At 37.3% G+C, this 22113-nt stretch overlaps 3 protein-coding genes across 5 annotated transcripts; 2 read left to right on the top strand and 1 right to left on the bottom strand.

Annotated features, from left to right (window-relative positions):
- Positions 1-865: 865 nt before the first annotated feature.
- Positions 866-10536, top strand: LOC113726833 (uncharacterized). Of its 2 annotated transcripts, none has more exons than XM_027250714.2 (9): positions 866-2595; positions 4757-4847; positions 5709-5787; positions 6162-6284; positions 6657-6734; positions 7374-7477; positions 8807-8894; positions 8974-9072; positions 10167-10536. In XM_027250714.2, exons 1-9 carry the CDS (start codon positions 987-989, stop codon positions 10257-10259), a joined length of 2364 nt encoding a protein of 787 aa, XP_027106515.1. In that variant the 5' UTR covers positions 866-986; the 3' UTR covers positions 10260-10536. The 2 variants fall into 2 exon arrangements, with proteins under 2 accessions (XP_027106515.1, XP_071931442.1); XM_072075341.1 differs by having other exon boundaries at positions 875-2595; positions 10016-10536.
- A 231-nt stretch (positions 10537-10767) lies between these two features.
- LOC113726834 (uncharacterized) lies at positions 10768-13313 on the bottom strand. Of its 2 annotated transcripts, none has more exons than XM_027250716.2 (4): positions 12836-13313; positions 12312-12453; positions 11983-12076; positions 10768-11083 (listed from the first exon to the last, which is right to left on the bottom strand). In XM_027250716.2, exons 1-4 carry the CDS (start codon positions 13171-13173, stop codon positions 10989-10991), a joined length of 669 nt encoding a protein of 222 aa, XP_027106517.1. In that variant the 5' UTR covers positions 13174-13313; the 3' UTR covers positions 10768-10988. The 2 variants fall into 2 exon arrangements, with proteins under 2 accessions (XP_027106517.1, XP_027106516.1); XM_027250715.2 differs by having other exon boundaries at positions 11055-11460; positions 12836-13311.
- A 1726-nt stretch (positions 13314-15039) lies between these two features.
- On the top strand, positions 15040-21929 carry LOC113726832 (uncharacterized). The gene is made up of 9 exons (XM_027250713.2): positions 15040-15291; positions 18311-18623; positions 18750-18862; positions 19230-19308; positions 19918-19946; positions 20538-20631; positions 20767-20856; positions 21001-21190; positions 21393-21929. The coding sequence occupies exons 2-9, from the start codon at positions 18480-18482 to the stop codon at positions 21782-21784; spliced, it is 1131 nt and encodes a 376-aa protein (XP_027106514.1). The 5' UTR covers positions 15040-15291; positions 18311-18479; the 3' UTR covers positions 21785-21929.
- Positions 21930-22113: the final 184 nt, after the last annotated feature.

The following is a 22113-nucleotide window of genomic DNA, read 5'->3' as shown; positions in this document are numbered from 1 at the left end:
CTACATATAAAAAAGGAAGTTGTAAGCAAGTATGTACCTAAAAGAATTTTAACCAAAGAATTCAAAACAACACTTCGACAAAATCTTAGTTAACAACATGTAGAGCAAGTAATTTTAATTTATCAATTCAGGGAAAAAAATAAAGAGATTAAGTCATATGAAGGCCTAATTAATTGTTGATATATCCAATTAAACAAAATTTCTTAAATTTAACCAACAAAACAACATGAATTTCAAAAATAGATAGAAAAATTTTTGTACAAAAGACTTTGAATAAAAAAGCAAATAGATTTGATTTCAAGCAAAAAATAATATAAAATAACTAATTCATTACCTTAATAACAAGATGAAATATGTCTCTTCAAAAATTCTAGCTTACAACACCTTTTAAATCGTGTAAAAAGAGGGAGAAAAAAAAAAGATGATAGACAGCAACACAAACTTAAAAAAGGTAAGTAGAGGACAATATTTTGAAAATCGAGTCGGATCGGTCGGTTCGATCAATCGGACCGTAAATCTGTCGTAATTATCAGTTAAATCTCAACTTGAACACTCTATCGGTTCAATTAATGTTCCGAGTTTCAAAACATATGGCAGGAAAACATAGAAGCGGAAGAGAAGATGAAAAGGGCAATCGGCTGTTCAATTAATTTTTTTTGACTTAAAAGGGGAAAGGAAAGAAATTAATAAAGAAGGCTGTATTTATTCAAGTGAAATGGAAGTAAAAGGCAAGAACTTTAAGAGGTCGGAGTTACAATTGTAACCGATTTTTTTTTTTTTTTCAAAAAAGGGGAAAAATGAAAAATCGCGGGTCACGGGTCAATCCGGTTCGCGGTTCACGAGTGACCTCCTAATTTTCTAAACCAAAATCTCAAAAACCCCTTTGCTCTGCCTCCACTTCTGTTTGCATCTGTGCAGTCTTCCTCGCCGTTCGCCTCCCTCTCGCCGCCGTCTTATGCCCAAGTCCCCGCCCTCAATCTACCACAATGGCTGGGACCGGCTTTTCCGCCTCTTCATTATTCTCTTCCTCTTCCTCTTCGCCCCTCTTCTCTTCCTCCGCGCCTTCCCCTCTCTTCTCCTTCTCCACAAACCCTACCGCTTCTTCCACCCCCACAACAGCCTTCTCGTCTTCACCATTCTCATTCACTAACCCTAGCTCCACTTCAACGACGACTTCGTCTCCTGCTCCCTACACCTTTCCTTTTGGCTTTGGGAATTCGACCGTAGCACCGGGTTCTGGTTTTCCTAGCTCCACTTCAGTGACGTCGTCTCCTGCTCCCTCCACCTCTCCCTTAGGCTTGGGCGGGAATTCCGCTTCCTCTGCCCCTTCCACCACTCCATTTGGCTTCGGGAATTCGTCCGCGGCATCCAGTTCTGGTTTCACCTCGGGCCTTTTCGGATCAAGTTCTACTGCTTCAACTACAAGCTCTACTAATTCCCCACTTTTGGGAGTGACGCCGTCTGTATCAGCCGCGGCCTCCTCATCTCCGTTCGGAACTCTCTTCGGAGCTCCCTCCGCGTCAAGCTCGGCCCAGTCACAATCACAAACTAGCCTTTTCGGGTCGGGTTCAAGCCAGGCAAGCGTATTCGGTTCTTCACCTTTGTCATCCGGCTCAAGCGCATTTGGGTCCTTCGCCACGCAACCTGGTTCAGGCCTGTTGGGAGCCGCCTCTACTAGTTCACCTGCTTTCTCTTCTACTACTTTTGGTGCTTCCTCTTCGCCATTCGGGTCATCTTCATCTTCCCCCGTCGCCTCCGTTGCACCAACTGCATCCTCCTCAGCTTCCTCCGCACCGTCATTTGTATTTCCCGCGGCCACATCAGCGTCCATTTTCGCTTCATCAGCATCCGGCTTTAGCTCTCCGGCCACAGCAGCCACAGGTCTGGCTTCATCAGCGTCTGCATTCACCTTTCCAGCCACATCAGCTGTGAGTTCCACTTCACCAGCCACTGGATTTTCGTTTCCAGCCACATCAGCAGCTGGATTCTCTTTTCCTGCTGGAGTAAGCTTTCGTACTGCTTCTTCTTCTCCTGCTGCTGCGGTATCTACTCCATTCCAGTCTTCTTCAGCATCTGCATTTTCATTCCCTAAGGGCACCGGAAGCTCAGCAACGCCATCACTGACATCGTCATCAGCAGCAGCATCTGCAGCTGTCTCGTCCTCAGGGGGTTTTTCATTTGGGACTTCTGGATTTCAACCCTCTGTGTCCACATCAGCATCTATTTTTTCTACTCCGGCTTCCAAGTCTGGTTTTGGAACTGCTTCTACCACGACCTTGTTTTCAACAGTTACTACCACCACCAGCGCCTCAATGACTGCGGCAACAACTACAACTGCTGCTGCCAGTACTGGTTTAACTGGGTCTGGTCTAACTTTCCCTGTTTTAAGCCCGGCTGCCTCTTCTGCAGCTACAACAGCATTCACTTCTGGTTCAGCTGCTGCTTCATCATCAGGAGGTTTTACTGGTTTTAGTACTAGCACTTCTATTGGATCGGGCACAACCTCTGGGTCATTTTCACTCTCAACGAAAACACCTGCAACTGGTACATCATCACAACAGCACACAATTTCAACTGCAGCTGCAACTTCCTTTGGTATTTTTCTGATCAATTTACACCTTTATGACTTTTGTAGTAATTCTTGTATGTCTTAGGAATTATTGTCATTGCCGTGCCTGCAATTTGATACTTTTGCTTATCTGCCGCTCTGTACATGTTATTCTTCTATGCTTTTTGTGGATTATGCCATGGAAACTTAACTTGAAAATGATATTAGTCATAATATATTTTCTGCAGAATGAGAACAGTATGAGCGACCAGTTCTCTTCTTGTTCATATTTTTAAGATAACTTCTTATATCTGGGGCTCTTGTGGTGTTGAATTTATTTGTTGAAGGGGGAGTTATGTGTGTGGTAGAGAAATACTGGTTATGGTATCAGTGTCATTAGATTCTGAAGTTGACAACTTTGGGGTAAATTGAGTTGAAGTTCCTCTTCAATTCATTTCAGGAAATCTTTCTTTTACTAGCAGTTGTTCTACTATCATTCTCAGGGTAGACTTAGGTAACGAATTGGAGGGCATATATGGTGATGAGATGCAGGTTAGATGCAATGAGAAAGAATTTTCTGGGGTTGGGTCTAATGATGGTGATATAGGAGAGGCTGGGAATGACTTAATGGTTGGCAAGCAAGACAGTGAATCCTTTGCCACTGCTGCTAGCACCATGCATCTTACCAATGGAGTGGAAGCCAGTTCAGTTGCAGTTCCTTCTGTGAGTGTTTTCATGGATGTCTCATTTTCTGAGCCAACTTTAACTATCATAGACGCTTCAAACACAGAGTCTGCTGTGGTAGATGTGGGAAAGAAACAGCCTAGTGAGGGTGTTGGATTGATCGCAGAAGAAGCTGTGTTAGAATAGGATGCCCTTCTAACTCTATTTCCTACTGTGTTCCTATCCCTCCTTTTCCCCTACTGAACCTGTTTTAGAAGTTGTGTACTAGTGATTCATGCGTGTAAAAAAAGATTAATAATGATGTCCATTTTGTGGATTTCTTTTTCTCTGTAGATTTGTGTGTGCATGTGGAAAACTGGTGCAAGGGGCAGCACAAAATTGGTCATTCTTGGTCAATAGAATCTTTTCTTATATAACCCCAAAACGGAGGAGTGCAAGGAATTTAATAGTGGAGGAAGAACCTAACTGCCTTTTACAGCTGTTTTTTTCGTTGGTTCTCATCTCCATGTCCCCTGTGTTTTCTTGGAAACTCAGTTATGCTTGTAATGAGGACAAAAAGTTGACTAAGCAGATAAATTATAAAGGTGTAGTTACTTTTAGATCAATAATGGAAAAATATGGTTGAAATTGAACAAATGCATTTTGCAATAGTATAGTGATTGAGTTTTTAGTGAGAGAACACACGAATCAGATTCTGAATTTATTTATTTTTTGGCATTTCTCATAATCATCAAATGTATGATTGGTTGAAAGTGAAGAAAATTGGTGTCATAATATTTCTCATCCGTGCAAGATGGCAAGCAAGGTCATTATTTTTGTGAGGGCATATTAAGTATCAGAACATTTTGTTAAAAGTTAGTTATAAACCTGTTTTCTGATGCTTTGAAGTGCTCAGATTTTTGTCTTGTTTCTTTTTCTTCAGTTTCTTTCTGATATTATATACAATGACTAGTCTGCTTTTGCCATTTGTTTTCCCTCTGTTCATTTTGTTAATTATGGATGTTTGTGTTTAATTCGTCGGCTTCGATGGAGTTATTGCCGTTTGTTAATTATGCTTTAATTGGATCTTATGCCACTCAAATCTTGTTAGGATGTTGAGAGTTGCTTGATATGGGTTGACATCAATAACTATTTCTCCTGTGGGAATTTGTTGTGTTGCAAACTTGAGGATTGTTGGTAGGATGCAAAGGGTTGGAAACCTACTATTACTTTTCCACTTCTGTTGTAGTGATTGTGCTCCATGATGTTGCCTGCTTAAGCAATCTTATACTTCAGCATTTCCAGCACATTTATGTTCTCATCTTCAGCTCATATATGTTCTTGAATTCAGCATTTCCAACATTTTCTAAAATATCCTAGAAGCCTCATTTATGTACTAATATATACTTTCAGTTTGCACTTTTTCACCCATATTTCCATCTTGTCCTTGCATGTATATTAATTTGAGAGTCAGGTCATTTTCATGCAGCTGGAATGACATTCATTAAACTTTTTGATTTGTGGTCTTCCAAATTCTTTGTTTAGGTCTGCCTGCTTCAACTTCTACAGCATCAGCAACTACTAGTACCAGTTCTGCTCCTCAAGCATCAGCATTGGTTGTAGCTTCTAGTAGTGGGTCAGTATAAACCCAGAAATGCTTCTGCTTCTTTCCCTGATATAAGAAAAATGCATAAAGTCAGTGTTATATTTTAGAAATAGCTTGGTTCACTTTTTCTCTGAGAAGTGTGACTATAAAAAAAGGCAAAGATAATGCCTCAAAGCAACAAAATATTGTAAATGAATTTGAAATTCAACTTACTTAATGTGCATGGGAACAGATACTAAGAGTTTTATACAAGAATCTTTTTGTGTATAACTCTTACAGAATTGTATCAAAATACACTACAACTGAAACAAAACATCTCTTGCATTCTTCATTATTGGACATGCCAATGCAAATACAAAGTTATTTCCATCCATATATATAGTGAAGATGACATGCACTAAATGTTCTTTGAGGCTACAAAGTTAGTGGCTAAAGAGACATTAAATCTAATTTGTACAAGACACACAAGTATCATTTAATAAAGAATATCTCATTTAAAAGTCATTGTTTTTGTTTTTGATGCAAGTGACACCATCAACATAATTACCACACATTTTGACCATGGTTTGTATTGGAATACACCTATTAAATCTTTGTTAGGTATAGTATTGGACTAGTCCAACAAAATTGGATAATTATGTTATAAAATGGTTACAAGGCCAACAAGTTCAGCATGGTGTGAAATTTCTCAATGTCCCTGCTCTTCTATTTGCACTCTACACCATGGAAAAAGAAAAAGAAAAGGAAAAAAACACATATAGTTAGTGGTATGAGGAGATATTATTGTCTGCTGAATTTCGTTTTTGAACTTATGTATCATATATATTTGATTCCTAGCAGTTCATAATATTTGCAATGTTGGAGCCTAAGTTCTATTTTATTGTCCTGTAGTACCACTTCAACTGCAACAGCAGGTCTAGCTGCCAAACCAAAATTGCCATCTGAAATCACTGGAAAATCTGTCGAGGAGGTAATTATGTGTTCTAATTTCTTTTACAGGTTATACATTTTACCAGTGTACTTTCTTTCAACGATGTAGCTCATTCTGTGCTTTATGTTATTTTTAGGTCTTATCTGCTAAAGTTTTGCTATGATGTACTTTTGGAAACACTGGGATGTCTCCCCTAATGCTTTATTTGAGGGTTGATTGCATGTAACCTTTTAAGAGGTGTTTAATGCTTATAGTAAATATGAGGATGGGTTTCTTTCTTTTGTACATCAGGAGCAAACCATGATGTCTTTTGCCTGGAAAATTGTGGATTTGCTACATCTTATTTCCTTTTTCGCCTGTCCATTTGCGGGAATGTTCCGGTTTGACAGATAATTTTATCTCTTTTTCTGTAGATCATCAAGGAGTGGAATACAGAGTTACAGGAACGTACGCGCAAGTTTCAGAAGCAGGCTATTGCAATTGCTGAGTGGGATAAAAGGATCTTGCAGAATCGTGACATCCTTCTTAGGCTTGAGGTATTAATCTCTTAGGGAACATAATGGTTTTTTTCTGTCCAGGTTGATGAATAACTCTGCTCTGGTATATGACTGCAAAATACTGTTATGGATTATCAGCCTGTGACATTTTTCGTGTACATTTACTTTTTATTTGTTTCTGGCATGATATGTCTGGTTTTTTCTATGTCATATAGCACTTTGGGTATTGCGTATCCCAAGATCTATCTTTAGGATCATTTTATTCATAGTTTGTATTTGTTTTCTGTTGCACTTGTCAGGATGATGCATCATCTTTCTATCTGGCTTGTATAATCATGAAATATGAGTTTATTTTAAATTGGCATTTTCTCATTGGCCTCATTAAATTTGAGTGCTTGAACCTTTCCTCAGACTGAAGTTGCAAAAGTCGTTGAGACACAAGCTAACTTAGAGCGACACTTGGAGCTGATTGAGACTCATCAAGAAGAGGTATCCAATCTCTTCCATTGTCCTAGCTAAGTCTCACATCATGGTGTATGTGCTTGATGCTTGGATAGGTAGTGCTTCTTTAAGGTTCATGCATTTTTATGACACTTCCAGTCTGGGTACTTGTTGGTATGATGTGAGTTAATAACTATGGGATGTGTAATAGCTTTTACAAACAACTTTCTGACAAGCTCTCAATGCACACAATGTACATATCTTCCTAAACACAGTGAAATTATAGGAAACCCACCTCATAATTTCCCTTTAAACTCTTTTCCTTTTTGGTGACTTTAATCATCCAATGGTTAGTTTTTTATATGGCTGCCTTCTATAAGAGGCTTGTGGCTTATAACACAGACCACATGAACTTGCTTTTGGATGTAATTCTTAGGGAGTTACACATTCTGCGCAACTTTGTGGTTATTATTATTGATTTTATATAATTTAGAAAACAGAGGAGGTCTGTTGCAATGAATGTAATCGAATATCAATGACTATAGTGCTTAATGTTGTTAGTCACGAACCTGCTTTCTTCTTCAAAGACGAAAATTGTGGTCTTCTCAAAAATATAATTTCATGATTAGCTATACAAGTATTTTTTATGTGTCTGTTATATTATTTGCTTAATTATGTCATTTTAAGGTTGACAAATCGTTGCTAAGTATGGAAGAAGAAGCTGAGCGGATATACAAAGATGAGCGTGCATTGCTTCTTGATGATGAAGCTGCATCTACAAGAGATGCAATGTAAGTAATGGTTGATCTTTGTTTTTATGCTATATAATTTTTTTTCATTTACAAATATGGTTGCGTACTACCTTATGTCACCTACCATTGAAATGTCATGTTAGTGTACATTGGAGGGGTTGCATGAATTTTTTGAATGAATTTGGCGGCGATTTCTACTTTGCATCTTAATGTGGTTTTTGTACCGAGTTAATTGCAGGACCAAAGTTGCCCTCATCTGTTCATTAGTGCGGAAAAGCAAATGTTTGGTTTAATCTATCCTAGTGATAACTCGTGGACAATTGCCAAATGACTAGAACTATCACTGACATGTATTTCTTACTGTAGATGGTCGGATTAACTGAGTATTGGTAGGATACTAAGTGAAAATTCTGTTGATCACCAAGCATGGTTCCCTTTGGAGCAAACAGATTTTAGATAAAGGGCTTGTTCTCAAATGATTCTGTAACCGGATTTTAGCTTTTGATTTTAAGAAGTCTACTTTTTTTCTGTTCTTAACTGCTTTTCAAATCCTGCTTTTGGCCTTTTTCAAGGCAAAAAAAAAAATAAAAAAATCAGAAGCATAGAATTAGGTGCTTTTGGATTTTGATTCTGATTTTAAAAATGAGAATCAGTTGATAACAAGCACAATATATATAAACCTCCCATTAGGTTTGCTGTTGATAGATAGACCTCTAGGGTTCTCAAAATTACATTGTATCATGGTTAAACCTCTCCCACGGTCACTTAAACAAGTTAAGATTTGATGGTGCAATTGAATAATCCTGATTTATTTCATAAGTACCGTTACAAACCTATGAAGAAGGCAGGTTATTCTGAGTACTCTTTTTGTCAAAACACATTTTAGACAATAAAATGAAATACAGGAGAGGTCAGTGCAATTTCCCGGTGGTTTTATAATTAGTAAAAATGCAGGAAGTTATTTTTGCTTCTCTTGGCCTCCTAGAATCTAAACCCTGGGTTTCCAAAGCTTTGCTTTTCTTTCCAAGTTAACCTAGAATTATGGCATCACATCTGCCTTCCTTGTATTAGGAAAGCAATTTTTCAAAGATTGAGATGAACTGAAGTCCTATCTTATCTTTCCTGGTTTGACACTAGTATATCCTGTACAAAGTTCACACCAGAATATCGAAACAGCTTTCTGCTAGCTGGTGCATGAGAGCTTTGATCAAACAGTTTGAGCTCGTCTCAAGTTATCTCCTAAACAGATTAACAAAGTGATGTTTTTATATTCCATGAGCCTATCAGATAACCATACAAATGGAGCTAAACTATAATACAAGTTCTCATCACTTGGTCTTTGATAGGTATTTTTCTTGGTATTATCAGGTACGAGCAAGCTGAGTTTATAGAGAGGGAATTGGAACAGATGACGGAACAGATCAAAGGAATTATTACTACTCTCAATAGAAGCCAGGTGATTGACCGCCTTTGGTTTCCCAAATTTTAGTTAAGCATTGCAAACTTCATGAACTTATCTTCTGTGCTTAATTTAGGGTGGGGAACTGGAGGCGACTGATGGAATGTCTCCATTGGATGTCGTCGTTCGTATTTTAAACAATCAACTTAGTTCCTTGATGTGGATTGATGAAAAGGTCAGTACATTCCTTGCAACTTGGTTTCGCTATTTTTCATGGATGTAGGGTTAGTATTGTGCACTTGTGACTTTCAAACTCATTCTGTAATAGTGGCATGAAAGAAGTAAATTATAATGAAATTTAAGTGGTTTGATCTTTCCGATTAAGTTAGTCGAAATGTTCTTCATGAAAGTACCTGAAGATTGCTTAGCCATCTTTGAATTTCCTGTAGATCTTCTTCCTCTTGAACCATTGTATTTCTGTTATGATCTGAGTGGATGGGAGGGAGAAAAAAGAGAACAGAAACAGGAGAGAGAGTAGAGAGAGGGAAAGAGGGGGAATTTTATTGAGAGAAGAATGACTGTACAAATTGAATATTATCAGATAATTATTTCCTTATAGAGAGCTATTACATATACAAGATATCTGCTCAAAATAGCTGATCATCTACTAGCTAACTGCCACAACTGAATTAGCTAACTGCTAATACTAGAGGCCCCCACCTAACAATTAACTTTCTTCCAGCAAAGCTACTGGTCCCACTAATCTAGCTAACGTCTCTCTTGCTGGCACTGAGATTCTGTAATGCTCCAGTCATAACAAATTCTTTGAGACTAAAATAGACTATAAGTTGCATCTCAATTTTTTTTCTAGGTCCCTTCTTTTCTTCTTCCTCTTTTCCCCTGATGAGATTGCTTTTACTTGCAGCAAATGAAATGGCAACTAAAAATGTTTTGTCCTAACTCATTGTTCTCCATCTGCACCTCTCTAACAGCTTTCCTTTGTCTTTCGTTGGATGAGCTCACTAAATACCCATTAATATTATCTTTTCAATATCTGGAGCAATATTCCTTTGTGGTATCTGGTTCTCCAGTTTTCCATGACTGCAAGTCACTCCTGTTAATTCACGTATTGATGGTTATTGTGTTTGTGGAGATCATTGTACATACCTGTTTTGCAGAAACTTCTTCTTCCCACCTGAATGCTTCCGATTATGTTCACATCTCCTAGAAGTTGAGTAGGGTTATTGTATAACATTATACTCCTTGCCAAGGATGGACAGATAGACTGACCCTTTCTTGCTAATATGCTGGCTCTTTGCTCTTCCTTAGGCTGAAGAATTCTCTTCGCGCATTCAGAAGATTGCTAGCCAAGGTCCTGCAGTGGATCGGCAAATGATGGGCCCTAAGCATTGGTTGACCTAGTGAGAGAAGCTCGTCACAGTTCTCAGATATGTGCGATATATAACCTGGAGGAATAAGCGGACTGCATGCACACTAGTGCTGTTCTCTTAACTAGGAGACCTTGTGATTAGTTTATTTAGTACCTCTTTTGAAGTTCAGTCTTGTCTTTGATAGGAACAATTAACTTCTTAAGGCGTACCAAGATTCAGGAGATGTATAGTTTCTGTGCTCTTGTAGCATAAATTGGCTTGGAATATGTATTCTGCGGTGATATCATTGACGAACATTTTTTAGCCAATTCATGTCCTTAAAGCAGGCGCATCTTCTTCCTTGTTTCTAAACCATATGTTCCATTTTTAATCACGGAAGTAGGAATATATGCTATGATCTGATTTTATCAGATTAAAGCATCTCAAGTTGTTCATTAGAAGGGCTTTCTAAAATTCTCCAGCATGAAGAACTTTTTCGATGTTTTATGACGAAGTCATTTGTGGCCCTCAAAGTTGGAGCTGTAGAGGATATCTGACAGTTTAGGGAAACGAGAGGTTATTAATAAGTACAACTTTTATACTCCACTAAAGATGGAGAATAAAACAAGGAAAAAAAAAAAAAAGAAGCAGCAAACGGTCTAATCACAAAGATGTGGCTGCTTCGTTTTCCTTGCCTTCCTTTCCTTCATTTTCTTTCCCCACCATCATTTTTCTGAAATAAATACATCAGTGTCTTTCTTAGCTCTGCTTTGAAGGGCGGCTAGCACCTATGGAAGCTTTGAGTTCCCGAGATTATTTTGTTGCATGTGTATGTTGAGACAGAGCATACAAACACGATAATGATATCCAGAAAATCTACAACAAAGAAATGACAAAAGACATCAGATGAGATGCTAAAATGACTAAAAAGACTAAAGACCAACAACTTGTGTAGCCGCCGTTTATGCGCTCGTCCGAAGATGAAGGCCTTCATCAGGCGCCACTGTTTCGGGTGACAACCACAATCAAAAGAATAACAACCGAGAGAAGCAACGAAGATCTAATCTTTTCTTCGACAAGATCAGTGAGTTCTGAGGTTGGTTTTTCCTTGTCACCGGGTATAAATAATTCAGCCATCATCAATCCAATTTTCTCAACCACATCCATAATCTTTGATATGGTAAATTCCAAAATCCACTTAAAGATGAGGCTCGCTATGTCTGCTTGTTCACTAGATGCCTGCGTCCTTTGTTCTACACATGCATGGAATGGATAAACATCGTCGAAAATAATCAAGGCACATAATATAATGGATATGTATGCTGCAAAAATACTGCCACAGTATACATGCCATTAAATTAAGCTACAAACTTCAAACCACAAAAGAGCAGAACGAGAAAACAAATGGTCTGTTTTTTGTTTGCTACGCTGTGATCTTCATATTGTTTGACATGGTAACTGCTGGAAAGAAGAGTCAGTTGAAGCATTCATTGTAAAGCCACAAGTGCATGCAAACTTCAGCTAAACATGCCTCTGGTCTTTGTCAGGCAATACAAGAAGTTCGAACGAGGTTTAGAAAGCTTTTGTTTTAAGCAATGAACAGATGTGAATAATAAAACTTCACCCTTGAATTCTTCAAATTATCTAAAAGATTCCTAGTAGGATGAATTGTTGCTGAGGTAAATGACTCTGTATGATTAATCATACAGTGGAGGCAGGGGAATAAACGTGTATATATTTTGAAATTTTTGTCAAAAAAATTTGTTGCATATGACCTGCAGAGATTGAGCCCCCGAGATCCTGAACTGCCCTGTTGTTCAAGATGGCGTCCCAAACAGCTTTGTCGCAGGAGATCGAGGCCACCAGGTTCTGCAATTTAAGTACGCACCTTTTAGAGACAGAACTGAAAGAAAAATGCATGTGGAAATGAAGTTAAAAAGCTTTCAAACTATAAGCTGATGTCTTTTAACAATAAATACTATCTAGTACCATACATCGATTTTCTGAGTAGAAGAGCAACAAGAAGGGCAGAAATGACCAAGTCATCAGCAGAATGAAATATTAGAGAATTACACAGACGACAACTGCATATGCATTGTTTCACCTGAACTGATGGCTCTCTTTGAAGCATACCAAAAGCATCTTGGATTCTTCTATATCCAGGGGATTGCAGCATCCTTGAGTCGCTAGGATAAACTATTGGTTGAAGCCAGTGGAAGTTAGATTTAGCTTCACCATGCAGAAACCTGAGCTAAACAAAAGCGGAATTGAACCAGAGATCAATTAGAAGTCATTAGATGCTTCTAAAGACTAACCATACGATCCAATTTATCTGGAGGTGAAACTCCTTGACCGATAGATACAAACAAGTATTGCTTATGCTTTTTGGTTTTAACATGCATAAACCATCAAATACTGCAGAAAAAGGCAGTCCAATTAATTCTACCAGATTGCAGCAATGTATGATGCCAGGGCTGATAGAGAGTATCTATTATACATTGACCCTGGTTTATCAAAGAATCATCATAATTTCATTTTTGTTTAATTTCAAGTTCTAAGCATGTGATCAACAATAAACAAGAAATCTCTTCTCTGTACTTTTAACGCGAAACAGGCGTTGTATTATACCTCTGTAAGTCAGTCATGGCCTTTTCTACCTCCAATCTTGATGGTGCCGGCCCAAAAACACTGCCAGAACAACACTTTCCTGCTGCTGCTGCTGCTGCAGCACCATATTCTGTTCCACTTGTACCATCCACTGGAGAACCCACGTTTTCATGGTGCATACAGTTTATCCCTGTTGATGGATTATTATTGAAGGGTTCTTGACTGGAAATGGCAGAGACTGAATTAAGTGGCTCAATATTGGTTGTAACGGCTGTTGATGACTTTGATACCGTGGATGAACAATAAGCAGCGGCTCCACCTTGTCCAGAGACCGCTGGGGACATGGCTCCTCCTCCCATGTTTCTTTCTTCTCCCTTAATAATCTTGGCGAGATGGATACTCACTCTTGCACGATATATGGACCTGTATATTAGTGGATAAAAAACCTAATCTATGTTCGATACCTATACCTATACAGGAGGAGAGGAGTAGGCCTACCGAATATTTTAATTTAGCTAGAATAGGAAATGTTTTAGTTTCATAAACGATGTTTTCATTTTTTTTTTTTTTGGAGAATTTGAATTGTTAGAAAAACTGTTAAAAGCATTAGTATGTGGTATTTTTAATATCAAGTTATCTTAGTTGCAGAAATTTTTATACTCAGAAATTGATTTTGAAAATAAAAAAGAATAAATCGATGGAGAAAAGTATTCCAGTAGATTTCATTTGTATGCCCTTCCTAGTTATCATAAAAAAGGAGAAAGAATTGTGCTCATATTGTAGAAAATAACGTTAAATTGAAAATAAACTTAAGAAAAGCAATGATTAATAAATTTATATTCTACATGATAAAGTCTCCATCGTATTTTTTGATATGTTTATTTCTATTTCTTTTAGTTAAATGATGACAAAAATCATTTGTATGGTTTAGAAAAAAACACAAAATAATAGAGATGAATTTTGTGACAAATACCTTTTGCTTTTATGTTTTTTCGAGATAGACATATATGATCGAAATACGTCTAATAATTATCAAGTTGAAACTACTAGACTCTTTTGGGTTTGATCGATTTTTTATTTATTATTGTATTATTGAAATATTTTTTTAAAAAGAAAATATTAGTGAACTCCAATTGATTCTTTTGATTTTATCAATCCAATTGATTCTTCATCAAGTTGGTTAGGTTCAATTGAACCAACTAATTCGATCCAATTTTCAAAATTATGGCAAGGTTAGGTGCAAGAAACACCTCACCTGCCAATGAGCCATCCCACATGGCGGGAAAAGCAGGAACCTACAATTTCATTCTATCCCTTTCTAAGTTTCTACTTTCTACACGGTGGCTGATATAATTCTTTTTTTTTTTTTTCAGTATAAGTGGAAGAACTCGAATCCGAGATCTCTCGTCTACATTCCCTCTCCCCGTACCATCCAATTCAATCCTTTCCTCCTATACTTCAACTCTCTTAATTACGTTCTTATCCCTCCTTTTGTTCGACTTATAAAATGTTCTTGAAAATCTAATATCATAGAATCATAAAATAAGATTAATATTACTTTTATAATTAAGACTATTAAGATTACTTTTAGGGTTACGATACCAAGATTAGCTTTCATAGTTATACAAGAGTTCTGTGAATTAGTTTTCCTAACATTCTAATAAGTATTTATCTTCGAAAAAAAAAACTTCCTTGATAGTGTCCTCAGCTAAAATATTGCTCCAAAGGTTAAGCGCCATAACCATCCTCTCGCCTCAATTTTGAAATTGGTTTGTAAATTGTTCAATGAACAAAAAAAAGATTTGTTATTGTTAGTGTATTTGCAACTGTTTCAATATATATAGTAAAAATACTTTTGCCATGTAAGAGGTAAATATATTTTGTCATCCCTATCATTCAACAAAGATCACAAAATTTTAAATAAAAAAAAAATTTTCCAACGTTTCCCGGTTCCCAATATAATAATGTCTTAGTTAGGGGTGCAAACGAATCGAGTTGCTCGCGAGTAACTCGGTCAATATTCGACTCGAATTTGATCAATATCGAGCTCGAGCCGCTCGTTTATAGAACGAGTTGAGTCCGAGCCATTTGTACGAAGGCTCGTGAGCTAGCGAGTGGCTCGCGAGCCGTAAAAAATTACATAAATACCCCTACTTATTTAACTAATTACTAAACTAGAAACTAGATACAATTTCTTATTTCTCCAAGACAGCGGACAGTGGACTGTGGAGACACAAACACACCTCTTCTTCTTCCCACTCGGCTGTTCCGCTGTCGGCATTCTTCTTTCCCCAAATCAAAAGCAAATCCTAGCCGCCGCTACCACTGTCTTCACCACTCACCAGTCAGCCACTTCCGCCACCACCGCTGCCGCCCTTCAATTGAAGGGCCCTTTCTCTCCGAATCCCAGTTTGTTGGCCAGCGTTAGAAGCAGCTACGGTAGACATTTCATCAGCTCCGGAGGGTCTCGCGAACAGGTTATCCATCACTCTTCTTCCCTTATTTTCTGTTTTTGTTGCTGTATAATGATGCTTGCTTGGTGGTAGAATAAGTGATTGTTTCCTGTCATTAAAGCCAGATCGACTTCTTCACCTCTTTCCTGTTGTAGAATGTTTAGATGTAAAATTATTACTATCTCTCATTCGGGCAAAGGATGGTGGCAAAGGATGCGCGGCTCATCCTAAGCCCACCACTGGCATTTTGTGGCCTGAGTTTAACACTGTTTCTGGGATTTTTTGTTCAACTTTTTCTATCGTCTCTGACATAATTGTATTAATGAAAATTAATGGGGAAAAATGCAAGAATTTACAGAAGAAATTTCTGTCAAAAGGCAGTTATCTTCAATTGATGAAAAGAGGGGTGAGAAGATGTGGGGATCCTGACGGTTCCCTAAATATTGATAGTACAGTAACATCATTTATTCATTCATACTTACCTTTTTCTAATTGTGATTGGTATCCACAGGGCAAAGAAGGAAAGAAAATCAAGAAAATGAAAAACTTGACATTTCGAGAAAAGGGCAACAATAAGACGGAAATAAAGGACCACTGCCAATTGCCTATAAAAAAGAAAAGGACCACTACGAATTAAAAAACGTATACCACTAGTATTATCCTCTTTTTTTTTTGTACTAGTCTACTTACCATTTGTTTTGCAAAATTGCTAACATTGATACTACCTGATTAGGTTGAAGGCCAATCACTCGTTCAACAAATCTGATAGTTGATAAATTGAATGTGCATTTCTTCGTGTGCACATTTTTACGACTAATTAAACATATGAATGCTTATATGTGTTCGACAACTTGTCTGATTAATTGCTGCTTTGACTTTTGTCCCTTTTAGTTAAATTTTATTCTTTTTTTTTTAATATTCCAACCCTTTTCATTTTCTGTTTTAGTACATTTTGGAGGCTAGGGAAAGAGATAGGTGCACCATTTTGCTTCAAATTGGAATTGATTATCTTGAGTTAGCTATGTTAGACTATTTTGCTTGAAGTCAAATGACTTGTTTTTATTTCTATTGATACTTAGCGCACGGCTGTGGGTGAAAGAATCCAAGACTCGAGGCTATTGGTTGCTGGAGGACTTAATCTAGAGTGATTTCAAACTATTTGTTCCTTGTTTTTGAGTTTGTTTGAGGTGTTGGACATTTGAATTGAAAAATTGTGAAACAATTATGTATGTGGAGTTGTGGACATTTGTTTCTGATTTCGTGCATGTATTATTGGACAATGAAGAATTGTTGTTATTTTTAATTCATGTTTGGAATTGTTAAATTCAAGTTTGCAAGGCATTGAATAGCTTAAAACATGCTATTGGAGCCAGGTTAAATAAAGCTGGTTATGTTTAGTAATAGAAATTTTCGAGCTGAATTCGAGCCATTTCGAGCTCTTGTCGAGTTGAGTAGATCGAGCCTTATCGAGTCGAGCTCAAGCTAGCTTCATACTTAGTCGAGTCGAGCTCGAGCTCAATTTTTTCGAGCTCGACGAGCTCGAGCTCGAGTGTACAGTAGTCGAGCCTGGCTCGATAAGTTCAATGTTCGAATCGGCTCGGCTCGTTTGCACCCCTAGTCTTAGCCCTCCTCCTAGTTCGGTACACATTTACAAGTCTTAGTCCTCGTCCCCTAGTAGCCAGAATTAGTAGTATTTTCAACAAATCACTGGCCCTTTAGGCATTGGAGCTATTAAATGTCTTTGTTCGTTTTGTATCGTGTCTCATTATTTCTGCCACTCTTTGATATGTCCGCGTCTTAGCAGCCCCTGTATGTATATGCTAATACAGTTGCAGGAGAGCGATTATCCCCTTCTTCCGGCTTGTATCCTTCGTGATTATGATTTATATGTTGGACTTTTAATTTCATAATCCTTCCATTTTATCTTTTTGTCACATGAAAAGACTAAAGTGCCTATACTAATATTATAGCACCTTAAGCTTTAATATGAAAAATATTCAAGGGCTCTTTAGTCTTTGCGTTTTAAAGGGGAAAAAAAACACGAACGAGTCTATTTAGTTAAAAGCCGGATGTCTAAATCATTCCTTGAATTTTTCTAGGAAATTTTACAAAGTTCTTCAACAGAGTCGGACCAAATTGCAATTAGGATACACGTCTTTAGGTTTTGACCCTAAATCTTATATATATTATACCACTAGTAGCTAGCAGTTCGGTCAACGGCTCGACTCGAATTTGGTCAAAATCAATCTTAATTTGTTTGAGTCGGGCACGAGTCTTAGAGAAGAAGACCTGAGTGCTCGACGAGCTAGTTGGAGTAATTACGCTTTTTTTTTATTAAAAATGATATATATGTGAAATTACACTTATAGGTATGGAAGTTGTGCAATTTATCACTAAAAAATCGATTTTGAGCTACTCAAATGGCTTGCAAGGATCCTCAAACTCATTTGAGTCGAGCTCAAAACTCAATACTACTTGCTAATAATCTTTATTTGATCGAGCTTGAATTGGACTAAATTCGAATGCAACCTTAGTCACAAGTACCCTGGGAGCCTTCCCACCATGTAACAACTTAATGAGAATATAAGAGATTTTAAACATAGAAGATTCTACTACCTATGGGTACTTGTTCAAAAACTTGTTAAATAAATTATTTGTTGGTTGAATAAAATATTTGAGACAATAAGATTAATTTGTATTCAAAAACTCATATTTATATTATATATAAGTATGATTGAGAATGTTAAATACTAAATTATGTACGTTATTGTTAAAATAGCCTTTGTGAAAGTCGATATTTGCAATGTTTGAACGGTCATAAGTTGTATTTGGTACATACCTAGAAACTTTTTTGGGATCCATTTACATTTATGGCTTTTATTTAAGGACAAATTGATTTGTTCAAGGAACTTTGAGGATCAAACCGACTTGATTGTGATAGATGAAGGACTAGATGAACAAATTAAGAATTTTTAGGTATCCTGTTTTCCCGTTGCTTTATTTTGGTGACCTTTGACGAGTTCTGAATGAACCCTGTTTCCAGGAACAACCTCCGATAACTCCCCTCTGGCTCTCGCCACCACTTCGCCTTTTCAAGAATCGCTGCCCGAAACAGCTTCTTGCACGAAAATTGTGTATTTGACATCCGAGTTAAGCTTCTCTTGTGGTAACAGGATGAGCAGCGAGTGTAGTTATTAGCATTATTAAAGGTAATGGGTTCGGAATTTGAATTAGTTGAGGAGAGATTGAAGACTTTTTTGGGTCAGCTGCAGACAGAATTTGCAATTCTCGATAGAATTGTCTACAAAAATAAGAATCAGCATCGAAGGTGCTCTTATTTTCAGTACCTGCTTAAGGTTGGTATGTTTTTTTTGCCTAAGGTTTCCGTTTTTACTTGCCCAGTGTAAAGCACTAACCTGTATACCTTCAAGCATTTGCTTATTGGGTTTGTTGGTTTAAAATTAATTGTGATTTTGTGACAGGTTAGAAGGGATTTGAGGCTTCTGCAATCAGCAAAGTTGGAGGAAATCTTGAATTCCTGCTTTCTGGTAATCCATGGCAAAAGGCCTAAACAAAAACTGCAGCTTTTGGAAAGGTATAAACATAAAGAAGGGCACATTTTCCAACATTGTTGTTTACCATATGCGTTGATTAGTGATTCATGCACTTTTTTTTCTGGAGGAAATAGCAAGATTTCATTGAGGTTTCATCAGTAGATCGCAAAGCCATAAATTCTTAACGTTTTCTTGGTAATTTGATGTGGAGGCTTCGAAAAGTTAAATTGGAAGTTGATAGTTAATATCCAAGGAAAATTGATTAAGTGACCAGTCTGTGAATGTAATGTACAATCAGTAGTGATTAGACTGTTACTTTCCGTCAAATTGCACATACCAAAACTTTTGGCCTTTCATTTGTTCAATTTGTAATCCTGTTTGCATGCCTTCTTTTACATTGGGTTTCAGTTTGAAGCGGAGAAGGTGTGATGGTGGCAAATATAACTTTTTGGAAAGGCTTCTTGGAGTTGCACGTTTACTATCAAAGGTAGTACATTTGTTTGTGATTTGTTGCTCACAGTTGTTTCTTTAAATTGTTATTCTACCTTCAGTTTTCTACATGCCTCAGTTGAGCGTATGTTGTGAGGCATGCCATAAACTATGATCTTACATCTGTGCTTTTAAAAAATTTCCCATTGTTTTGATGTCCAAATTAATCTAAGCCATCGTCCATCAAAATCTTTGGACCTTAGAGGATTAAAATTGGTTGATTTCAGTCTCTTCCATTGTTCTTGTGTTATCTTCCTGTAGCAGCGAATCATTAACAGATCACTGTTGCCTTCTTTCTTTACCATCCTCTTGCATCTACTTCTTTGGTATCATTGTCCACAAGAGAAATAGAATTAGCTGGAATCTTCGTTCTTTCCCAAGGAAGCGTATCTGCTCCTCCACCTTACACCACAACCAGTGGGAGAACTAGAGTGAAGATGTGGTTATTTTCAATTTCTTATGGGGCTTTTAAGCGATTAGTTTCCTTTTGGTCTATTTACATCCAACAAGTACTAATTTTCGCACTAGTTGAAAACATAATTAGAAGGGATCAGTATGCTCTGATTCATGAAACTATCTTCTCAATTGTGCTCTATCTCTGTTGCAGATGGTTGAGCCAATGTTGAAGGCAGCTGTGTATCCTTTGGTTGAATTTTTGTTTTTGTATGCAGTAGCTTTGACTAAAGATTCACTTCTGGAAATTAATGGGTTCATTTATCCAAGATTCCCTACTCATTTCACACCCTCTATTTTCTTTTCAATTGGTTCATGTTAATCTTTTGAAATTGAAAGTCTTGAAGAGCTTCTGCTCGTACCAGTTTCAAAGTGACATTTCAAGTGTGTGAACTAATAATGTGGAGTAACATTTTGAGCTATTTACGTGGTTTCCTGTTAGCTTTCTTTAATCAAGCTAATTTTGTCTTTGTATTTATTGTCCTTAACTAGTTCTATGACTTAAGACCTCCTGTCATATATAAGAAGCATCCTATTGTAATCAGAGATGGGATATGAGTACAATTATCACTGCTCTAATTTACTCTTCTTTGTAGTTTCAGATTAAGATTTGATCCTTTATTTTTTTGCTTTCTTTGTCTTAGCATTCATGGTTCAGTTAATCATGTAGGAAATTCCTCTTCACAGTTGGTATTATTGTGTAGGATTTTTTAGTGCAGCCTTGCATGGTCCTTGCAGATAGTTGTCATCTGTTTTTTCCATAACAACCAACAGAGATATATCTAAACTGCTTGCTCAATCATTCTTCATGGGATTTTCACTGACCATTTTGTCACTGCTTGCACGCCTTCGAGTCTTGATTCAACAAGTAAGTGCTTTGTTTCTTCAATGAGCTTAGTGATGAAAATCCATGTAATCATATCGGTGATAGAGATTTGATTTCATAATTAATAGAGTTCACAATTTAATTTGTCTAAGTTGGTTTACTGTTCCTTTCAAACAGATACTCCTTGATGTTGTTTGTGTATACGACTCCGTTTCTTCACTATCTCGAAAGGAGCAGGCTATTAAAATTACTGAAGAAGGTTTCGAGGTTATTTTCACTGAGTTTGTAGTCTAATGAATTCTTTTGCATTAGTTTATATTAGTTACTGTTTTATGGACCTCAGGTTAAAGAGATGATTTCCTTTGCCAATTCATTTGAAACATTCTCTTTTCTTATTTGGGCACTGTGCAGGTATTTAGGGAATATTATCCTATAAAGGAGCAATTTATCTCCTTAGAATGCATTTGGCAGACAGATAAGTATATATTAGTTGAAAAAATGAATGAAAGTGAATCCAAAACCCAAGGAAAGGATGGCAGGGAAGATGTTTCCCAAAGGGCATCTCCAGTGCAGTATCAGAGCATTGAGGTTTTGCTTGGAGGTAATTAAAGATTAGGCCTAAGGGGAAATTACTGCAGCTCTCTCTCTTCGTTTCTGTAACCAACCTTTAGGAAATATGAAGCAACGCTCCACAATATTGCTTTTATAGGGTAGAGTACCTTTACCTCTACTTCATGCTAATCTTGTTACTAAAGGTATCACCTTTAAAGGAACTTAACGGTATGCTTCTGGTTCTCCTCTAGATTACGAAACCGGCAAGGCATATCCTGAAGCTGCTGTAGAAGGTCCTGATGGCATGACGAAGGACAATGGTTCATTAGCTGATCCTGTTTCAGAAAGTAATGAAGAGAAGCATCTAAGAGATGGTTCTTCTGGTGCAGGACCAACTGCAAACAGTAATATGGCTCTAGAAGGTGGCCTGCTCACAACTTCAAGCTCATCTACACATTCGAATCCTTTAAAACGCAAGGCTGGGAAGGAAAAAGTTGCCTTCATGTCCGTGCAAGCTCCTTCACCATCAACATCAAACAAACTTGATTCTGGTTTCAAACTGACGGACAAAGTTGATGAACAGAAAGAAGATCCTTTCTTCAGTCTGCTTACTGGTGGAAATAAGAACACGAGTGTATTTTAGGAGTAATGTTGTCCTGTTACTGTATCTCTATGGCCAATTTTGTAGTCTACATGGTTCGTAGCATAAAGCTGGTATCATGTTATGGAAGAAACTTTTGAACGAAATCTTATTCAGTGTCTTATCAATTTTATTTGTTGCCGACTAAGTGCCCGTCCTGGATAGTTTTTGGATACATGGGAATCTATTTTGTTGCAACAAATTCTGGATCCTCTACTTTATTTTTCTTTCGTGTATTTTAGTCCGTCCGGCATTTCTAATGCTTAGTTTCCTGCCATCTAATTTGACATAATCAATTCACAAGTTATTTTCACACCTAGTATTAAACTTCA

Source organism: Coffea arabica, chromosome 2c, assembly GCF_036785885.1.
Source record: "Coffea arabica cultivar ET-39 chromosome 2c, Coffea Arabica ET-39 HiFi, whole genome shotgun sequence".
Taxonomy (NCBI): domain Eukaryota; kingdom Viridiplantae; phylum Streptophyta; class Magnoliopsida; order Gentianales; family Rubiaceae; genus Coffea; species Coffea arabica.
This window is presented reverse-complemented; position numbering and strand designations above follow the sequence as displayed.